We start from the raw sequence: 9,971 nt of genomic DNA on the forward strand, positions 1-9,971 counted from the left end.
CCCTACCTCGCAGCTTTACCTCTGATTATGTTTAGGCAGCTTAAAGCTAGGTTTATTGTAGCCGCGGTGTTCCCGGTGCGAGGTGCGTGAGCCATGAAATCACTTTGCTTTTGGGAAAAAAACCTCAGTTTGACAATGTTTGTGAAATAGATTTAATGGTCATCTGAGACAAGATGCTTTGGGGATGTGGGACCCTGATCAGCTTATTGTTTTTATGTTTATGATTGTTAAAGTAAAAACAAGGTTGCATATTTTTGTTTTCAAGATATGAGACTTTCATTTTCATTTTCATTTGGGAATTAGCCACACTTCTTTCATTAATTTCTACAAATTGCATCCAACGTTTACCAAACAGTGTTTGGTTTATAAAATATTCAGAACAATGTGAAAAACACGTGTCTTTTTGGATATGCAGTACCGTTTTTTTCCTTTCATTTTCTTGCCAAATCTCTCTAAGTGACATATTCCTTCGCTGTTATAAACCCAGCAAGTGTTGTTTATTTGTCTCAGCTCTTAAAAGTAGCAAAGCAGTATAAATGCGTTCTGATGCTTGCATGCTCAGTGATGTCTTCCCAACAATGAGCTATTCTCCAAAGATCGAAAATGCAGGCGTGGAATTGTTTCACTATAAACAAGGCCCATGTTTATTGCAATAAAGGACTAGTAAAATTAATTATAAAATTCTGTCAACCAGACCTCTCTTCATCAATAAGCTATATCAGACTGTTTTGTTAGCTTCTTCCCACTGTTCCTTTACAATATTGTGTTTTCCACTCTTTTCTACATATTGTTGTATCACTTCCTTCAGTGTTCATCGGGCTGTGGTCCAGGTGTTCACAAGCGGACGGTGTCATGTACAAACCCTCAGGGTCTGTGTGATCCTCTGTCCCAGCCCACTCAGGAGGAGCCCTGTGAGGACTACTCCAGATGTTACGAATGGAAGACTGGAGACTGGTCCAAGGTATGACTATCTTCAAACCCCATGGTTCATATATGGTTAAAACCTAATTAAGGTTAAGCAAGTAAAACACTTCCACACTCCACTGTGTTCATTCCTAGCAACTTACTCAGCATTCACTCCCCAAGAAAAAGGACAACAATGTCTTGAAAGAGAAAAAAATAATTAACTTTGTTTAGGCAGGATATTATCTTCCTATAAAACAAGTTTCTACTTTTGGTTGGTTACAGTATGAAAAATGACTTGCTAAAGTCGAGACATCAGTAAAAAGAAGTCCAACAGTTCTAGGAACACAAGCAGACAGGTTGGAAACAAACTAACAGTTCATCCAGATGACCTAAACCACGTCATTTCAAGGTAAAACTAAATATGAGTTCATCTGAAATGTTGTTAATAATCCCTCATTGTACAGGGAAACTGTGTGCTCAACTACAGTAAATACAGTAGGTCAAAGCTGAAGCAAGAAGTGGATCTGTAAACTGTGCTGGATATTTACAACAGACAGTTTATATGGTGGAGGTTGGTTTCCGAACTGTCTGATCATCTGACGTTTGACTTCTTTTCAATAATGTGATGATGATAAAAATAAGATCCAAGTTGTAATAATACTGAATTATCCCCTAAAGGAGACCTATTATGCTTTTCCGTATTTTCTGTCATGTCTATAATGTTACAATGTTGGATTTTCGGGCCAAAGCTTCAAATAATGAGGTAAACGTATTTTCAGAGAAATACCGCAGCAAAAACCTCAGATTTCCCACTGTTCTGAACGCTCCGCTTTCAAGGTTTTTTCAACTCTCGGCTTGGTGCACGTAACTCGGAGCTGGATTTCTATAATTGGTCATTTGCTCATGGCAGGCTACTGAAGATTTTTTTTAAGGCTAAGGTTACTGCAGTGTTTATTGCCACAAGTACTGTAGCTAAATGATAACGCCAGAGAAGCTGCGATCTTGGCTACCAATGTTGGTCATTTCTCCCCAATTTCGGGTCACATCACCGCTGGAACATGTCCGGCTGTGTAGTATTTGGTTTAAAAGACTTTATCTGCGATTTTTTGATGGTAGAAAGTGCTGCTATACTCTTTTACTGCCCACTGCTAACTATAGTAATGTTAGCTGCCTGCTAATGGCAGGGATACCTGCAATCTTGGCTGCCAGTGTCGTTCAATTCTCCCCGATTTTAGGTCACATTACTGTTGAAACATATCCGGTTGGGTAGTATTTGTTTTAAAAGCCTGTATCTATTTTTGACGGTAGAAAGTGCTGCTCTATTCTGTTACTGTCCACTGCTAACTATACTGGAGTAGCTGCATGCTAACGGCAGGGAAATATGAAATCTTAGCTGCCAAGCAGTGGCAGTCCTGAAAAAATCCAGGAGCCTTCATAAGCAAAAATGACATGGCTCCACAATTAATTATTCCACGTATTCATTACTTACATTAATCCAATGTTGTGTGATGTAAAATAGCTAAACAGGACACATTTTTTAAAAGATATGTCCAGCAACAACATAAAGACAGGGGCAGCATACACGTCAATATAATTGACAACTGTTGAGGACCACAATGGAAATAAGTCCTGGACTTTATTGTGTTTTTATCCTCGATTGTATTTGATGTCTTTTTATTTATATGTAAGGCATTCTTGATACAATTAAATAAATCAAATCAAATACCAGAAGCATTTATTGGCTGATCTCAAAAGTATTGGCTTACAAAAGCAAAATAAGTTATCACTGTACAAATAATCAAGGGTGTTCTTTCACATTCCTCAACACTGCATAAACAATCTGCATTTCCATAAACAAATGAAATCTTAGCATCTTAGTATTTGTTCAGATTGCAGGATCAGCAAGAGCTTTTGCCACGTTTACAACATTTCAAAGGTAGTGCAGCCTAATAATCTTTTAGAGCACACTTTAAACAATAAATAGTAACAACATGGCAATAACAAGTAGACACATTGTTGAGAGAAGTGGATCTTAAGAACTACATTTTCTGGAATGTAGGATATCACCAAAGTGCTACTTAATAAAAGCAAAGTAACGTTTTCCCAAATAAGTGAATGAACAAGTGAGGCTTGACCTCGTGTGGTCTGTGAATCTTGGCTTTACACATTGAAGACCAAACCAGAATGGTGAGGTGCTGCTAAGTTTAACTAAATAATTCTGATATACACATTAATTACTTACTTCAAAAAGGCCTCATGGTTGAATTGGAAATATACGGAGCCCCGGAGGTGACATGGAGGAAAAAAAAAAAAACGAAGGAAAACATGGAGGGAAAAAAAAAGGATACATGTACTGGGGGCAAACACTAACTCAAGATCTTGAGTTTGAAACTCGAGATCTTGACTTTCAAACTCAAGATCTTGAGTTTGTGATGGAGAAACTCGAAAACCAAAGTGATCCAGTCCAGATGTCAGCAGAAGGCGGAGATTTCCGGCCGGGGGGCAGCGTGTCCTCCCCCGGGCAGGAACACAGCTTCGCCTCGTTGCTGCACCGGTCCCAGCTAATCCAGATGGCAGCGGGAGGCGGAGACTTCCGTGGCCGGCTGCAGCGTGTCCTCCCCCGGGCAGGAACACAGCTTCGCCTAGCTGCTGCACCAGTCCCCCGGTCATGTCCGCCAGACTCCCCTTAAGAAACCTGTGATTTAAACTTGAGCAGCCTGTGAGAGTCTGCTCTGCTCAATCCTGGTACTGGTTCTCCCGGGCTTCCCTTCCTTCCAGCGGGCCCAGCAGTACGGCCTGGGGCTCCAGCTGCGTGGTGTCGGTTTTGGCTCCCAGGAAGCAGGCAGTGAGCTCCAGATCCTGCAGCCGCAAACGGACTCTGCAGCCCCGCACCGCAATAGCTCCTCTCCGTCCGCCTGCCACCGGCAAAGGCAATAGAACTTTCCGCCGAAATCGATGTACAGGTCGTCCTGGACTACGTGGAAGATCCCCCCAATCACCACTGTGTCTTTGTCCGCAGCGAGGCAAAGCTGCCGGTGGCAGCATCTCTTCCCCCGGGCAGGAACACAGCTGCCCCCCGGGGATAGCTGAGTCCATTTGCCAATTGGCATTTTTTTTTTTTTTCTTTTCCTTTGTTTTTTTTTCCTCCATGTCCTTCGTTCCTCCATGTCACCTCCGGGGCTCCGTAGAAATATGTGCACCAGAGCATAATTCACAACAAGCGAGCAGGAGCTTTTGATAGAGGCTACTGAAAACATTGATGCAAGTTATTGGTAATAAGCTATTTCTATAGACTTCCGTATTCTGCCCTCTTGTATAGATTTGTGAAAATGAACATGAACAGTGATAGACATTTTGCCTGAAAACAACATTTGAAAATAATTTCTAGAAAGGTAAACACAGCTATTTGTATGGCTTTGTCAATATGAACAACCATATTCTGGCTATTTGTATAGATTTGTAAATATGAACAACCATATTCTGGCCAATTTTATAGATTTGTAAAAATGAACAACCATATTCTGGCCATATATTTTTTTTTTACTTTTGTTTTTAATGAATGAAAAATAACTATTCAAAACAACATCAACTGTGAACTGATTTGGGGTGTGTGTGTGTGTGTTGGTGTGTGTGTTAAAGAGACAGACAGAGAGAGAGAGAGAGAGAGAGAGAGAGAGAGAGAGGCTACATTACTTGTACTGAAACACAAGTAGCAAAGCAGTCAATTACTTTCTCATTGAAATCAGGCATGTTGAGGACTAGTTCCCTCTCCATCGAATGCATGGCCAGTGCTTTCAGACGTTCCTGGCCCATTGAATTTCGCAGGAATGTCTTAACTCGTGTCAAAGTTGAGAAACATCTCTCAGCTTCAGCTGTTGTCATGGGAGTAGTTATGAGGATGTTCAACATAGTCACAGTCTCAGAAAATGTCTCCTGGAGGTTCTAGCTCATGAGAACCTGGTACAGTGCCAATGCACTGAATTCAGGATTCTCATAGATCAGAGAGAGTTCTGTCTTGAGCTTTGCCTTGTTCAGCATGGGTTATGCATTCACAGTGGCATTCAGAGCCTCATCAGGAAATGAATGGCAGTACATTTCAAACATATCTGCTTGCAGTAAGGTAGCACTCACAAGGTGGCCAGTGAAAGAGAACCTTGCTTTGGTGTGATCCAGGATGGTGTCGCAGACCTCTTCAGACAGCCTCTGCTTCTCTTCTTCTCTCAAAGCCGTTCTGGGCCTTTTGGCTCCTGTTGCTACTTGCAGTTGCTGTTGAGAGGAGTCCCTGAAGGCAAATAGACCAATGTGTTTGTTAGGCTATGTACAGTACTCTTGTCTATGTGATGCACAGGTATATGCATTTTATCCATGTATAGTACAAAGATTTCAGTTCCACTTAACCACTGGCCATATATAATGAGAATAAGGTCATTTCTAACACAAATGCAGTCTCCTTTCATGCATACATTTTCAAATGACAAAGCTCTGCTTTGAGAACGATCAAATGATATTGTTTAATCTTACCTTATGGCCTCCACACTGCTTGTGAAGCTGTCGAGGGCACGTTTGATGAAGACAGCAACGATGTCCTTCTTCTGGAGCTTCTGGTACAGAATATCAATGTGGGGTGTGATTTTGTGAAAAAGCCACAGGAAAAAAATGAAATCTTCATCATGTAGCATCCTCACGTAGCCAGATGCCTCTCTCAAATGAACCCAATGAACCCGTCCTGATGGCGTCAAAACATTGTATGAGGTCGTCTCGATTCTCGTAGACAGTGTTCATGACTCTGCTGTTCCACCGTGTGGATGAAGCTCTGGGCAGTCTTTGTGCAACAGTCTGGTCAGGAATGCTGGTCCGTTTGGGTGACCGGGAAAAAAGAATTGCAATCCCGCTCAGATAGGTAAAGAAAATATTCACTTTTTTGCTGCATGATCAAATTCAGCTGATGCGCATAGCAATGCACATAATGGGCATTTCGTGAAATGCTCACCCACCTTTTGCTGCACACCAGCCTTCTCTCCCCTCATCACACTGGCTCCATCGTAAGCTTGCACAATGAGTTTGACTTTCGTCGTCGGCAAAAAGACCGTTCAGTCTCTCCAAAAGCACACTGGCGATTGAGATTGAGGTTGATGGGAAGAACCTCAAAAAAGCGTTCCTGCACTTTATGGTTGCTATTGATGTACCTCAGCACAAGCACCAGCTGTGTCTGTGTAGAAACGTCTGTGGTCTCGTCAGCTTGGATGGCTATGAAGTTCACCAACTTCACCTCCTCCAGGATATGTTCCCTCACGACCGCTAGCATACACTCCAGTAGCTTGTTTTGAATCGTCTTTGATGTGCCCTTGAAAACTTTAGCATTTTTAAGATGCTCATCAAACACCTCATCTAACTGTGCCACAAAGTTGACCAGTCCAAAAAAAATACCAGGGTTGGTTGAGCCCTCAGTTTCATCTTTGCCTCGCAAAGCTAACTCAAACACTCCGCAAAACTTCACACACTGGATTAGCCGGTTGAGGATGTGTGACACCTACCGTTAGCTTCCATTGTATTTTTATGTTAGGAAAGGAGACATTAGATATTTTCTTTCCACCTAATGCCACTGTGTTGAGATAAAATATTTTTTCATATATAGAGGTTTATGCCTCGACACAGAAGGTCCAGGGTTCAAGGCCTACCTGTGATGATTTCCTGCATGTCTTCCCCCTCTCTTCCCCCTTTCATAGCTGTCCTATCCATAAAAGGCAGAAATGCCCTTTTTCAAATTGTATTCCATACACCTACAGTAGTAAACTCTGATCCATGTGTACCAGTGCCTTTGTTTTTTTCTAAATATCCAGAGACTAACTTTCTGATCCACTTCCTGTTCTATTGAGATACAGCTCTGTGTAACTCACTTCAATTATCCCATCGATTGGGACTGAGGGCCTTGCTCAAGGGTACCTTGACAGCAGTTGAGAGAGAAATGCTCTCATTACTAAATGTTTATTGTGTTTGTTCTAAATATGTGCATTTATCACGGGTCTTTGGATATCTCATAACTACAGCTATTCATACTGTCTGTTTGTGTTTATCTGAACAAAAACAAACCTGAATTACAAAAAATACATCTGCTAATACCTCTTAAAGAGATTGTTTGGATTTTTTGAAGTGGGGTTGTATGAGGTACTTATCTCTAGTGTCAGTAGATGGCGTTTGGAGAAGCAGGTAGGAGTACCGGCACGGAGGCTAAGCAATGTCCTGCTCTGGATGGGGGCAGCAGCTAAACACATTTTAGACACCTTAAAAAGGCTCACCTGAAAAAATCTATATCAGTTTAAGTGTACGCTATATTTAGAATATTTTCACCACATTGCCTTGGCATCAGACAGCCCTTTCTGACAGGGAACTGAGCCCGTCCTGCCTGCTTCTCCAGCCTGATGGGGGGGGGCAACCTCCATTTACTGTACATAGGTAATAAGCAGCTCATACAACCCTACTTCAAAAAATCCAGAGATCACAAATTAACACAAAAAAGCATGTCAATTGTTTAACCTGTACAAAAACAGAAATGTAAAAATTACCTGTGTCAGAAGTGAACCCTGTAATTGGCTGTTTCAGTGCTCGTCATCCTGCGGGAAGGGCCTGCAGTCGCGAGTGGTCCAGTGTATGCACAAAGTGACTGGTCGTCATGGTAACGACTGCCTAGTGACACTGAGACCACCGACCTACCGGCCCTGTCACCATGGTACCTGCAACGACAAAATCAATGTGAACACCATCACCTCTCCCAGGCTAGGTGAGACACTTGTCCCGACTCTGTTCTACAGCGGGGGGTTAAGGGTTAGGGTTGCCTTGTTCATTCACAAGAGTACAGATTATAACTATAGACCTCTGACCAAACACACTGTGGAATAATGAGCAGCTTCTCATATTAAAGGATAATTTCGGGGGGTTTTCAACCCCATTTCCCCATACATTTGTGTCTAATAGACTGATCTGACCAGTCGTCCAGTTGGTCCAGTATTGAGCGAGATCGCAGTGACGAGCCGGCGCGAACCAAGCTGCAATGTAACTTAATGGGGCAATTGTGCAAACTTGATTTTTGTCCACTAAAAGTTTTTTTTTTTTTTTTTTTGCTACTGACAGGCTCTGATTGTTATTAAGTGTCTGACAACATTATTGATCTCACGAGGTGACTTTTGTCCCTAGACAGCTGTTTGGAGAGTCTGTTGTTTCACTCTCCACAACGCTGTCTTCGGACAAAAAGTCACCTCGTGAGATCAATAATGTTGTCAGACACTTTTAATAACAATCGGAGCCTGTCAGTAGCAAAAAAGACAAAACTTAAAAATCAAGGATGCACAATTGCCCCATTAAGTTACATTGCAGCTCGGTTTTCGCCGGCCCATCATTGCGATCTTGCTCAATACTGGACCAATTTCAAAGATTTTTGGTCACATCAGTCTATTAGACACAAATGCATGGTGAAATGAGACAGGTTGAAAAAGGTTCACACAGTCATACATGCACACAGACAGAGATTCTGAATGCAGGACTTGTACTGTGCGGTACTAACAATTTTAATATTAATAGTTTTACTTCATAAAAAACATTTTGAGTACTTCTACCACTGCCAAAACCAACATTCCCAGCCCCAAATCTCTAACCACCCCTAAAAAAACACACCCAATAGCTACTCGACAAAGATGATGTCAGTGAGAGCATCAAAGCATGTTGAGTAGGTCAGGCTCCCAGGAAGTGCATCGGGCTTTGAAGCCAATTTTTTTTAGTGACCAAACAGAGGAATTGCATCTTCCAGGTCCATCATGTGATGCCCTGTGGCCCAAAAATACTTTGTGATGCAGCACATTAACTTGCTGCCTTTCTCCTATCTCCCCCCAGCTGCTCTGACCTACAAATGCATGGGGGACCAGTGGACGGTGCACTGTCGTGTGATCCGAGAGAAGAACCTCTGTCAGGACATGAGGTGGTACCAGCGCTGCTGTGAAACCTGTAGGGACTTTTATGCCAAGAAAATACTGCACAAGAGCTAATGACCAAATGCACCTACTTTTCATCTACATAACGCTCCTTTTGTAAATTTTTTTAATATTGTTAAATGTTAAGAAAGAATAATGGTAAGAAAACCATTTCTACTGTTGATGGAACTTTTTGTATTTAAAAAAAGAAAATGGCAAGTACACATAAATGTACATTTTAAATGGGCTCATAAACTTCTAGATTTGATGAAAACTTGAACATTCAATATTTCTTTTGCTGTACACCAAAAAGAAAAATGGGGAGGCCTTTATTTGCACAGAATGATTAAAAATAAGTCCTTGGTTTTGAAGTAGACTCTAGCTTAGTTTCCATCCACTTGTCAATCGAATTATCTGAAGTTCGATAAAAAACTCCAACCATCCAACGGCTTTAAGCGACTAAAAACCTGTGTGTAATGATCACATGCTGTTTTGTGGTCAAATTGGTATATCGAATTTGAGACATTTTATGGTGTTTCCATTCATTTTCACACTGAATCACACAACATTCAAGCTGACATTTGTGAAAAAATACCTACCTACAAATGAGCAATATTGCACAAGTTGTAATAGGGCTTATGTGCCAGCTGATAGCGACATATCAAGCTATAATAAGACAACGACGACACTATCAACACATTGCTATGATGATGCAGATGCACGTAAATGCCCGACGACAACTGAGGCAGCCTGTGGTGTGGGAACAAACAGTTCTGGAAGATCGTGGTTTAGAGACACTAAACGGAAACCCTTTGGTTGAAGCATTTTCGGATTTGACATGTTGTGTAATTTTATTGGCCCGTCCCTTGACCCAGATAAGCCATGGCCCTCCGGTTCCAATCAAGAAGCGTATCACAATTGTGCTCTACAAACTGCCTACATGCACAGAGTACGGAGTTGTAGGGCAAAACGTTTTGGGTCAGCAAGACCACTGTGTGTTTATGCCGTGTGCAATGCCATACGAACGAGGATGATGTGAAGGTATATACCTACCTGGAGTGGATGAGGTGCATGAGATGTGGATGAGGCGCATGAGATGTCGCT

General features: G+C 41.9%; 1 protein-coding gene across 2 annotated transcripts in view; it reads left to right on the forward strand.

Moving 5' to 3' along the window:
* Positions 1 to 9,147, forward strand: part of adamts17 (ADAM metallopeptidase with thrombospondin type 1 motif, 17) — a 121,653-nt gene extending 112,506 nt beyond the window's left edge. For both annotated transcript variants that reach the window (XM_035999652.1, XM_031292690.2), the window contains exons 21-23: positions 809 to 961; positions 7,507 to 7,684; positions 8,791 to 9,147. In XM_035999652.1, coding sequence (XP_035855545.1) covers positions 809 to 961; positions 7,507 to 7,684; positions 8,791 to 8,942 — 483 coding nt within the window. In that variant the 3' untranslated portion in view covers positions 8,943 to 9,147. The remainder of the gene's footprint in view (positions 1 to 808; positions 962 to 7,506; positions 7,685 to 8,790) is intronic.
* Positions 9,148 to 9,971: the final 824 nt, after the last annotated feature.

This window comes from Sander lucioperca, chromosome 3 (genome assembly GCF_008315115.2).
Source record: "Sander lucioperca isolate FBNREF2018 chromosome 3, SLUC_FBN_1.2, whole genome shotgun sequence".
In the NCBI taxonomy this organism is placed as follows: Eukaryota; Metazoa; Chordata; class Actinopteri; order Perciformes; family Percidae; genus Sander; species Sander lucioperca.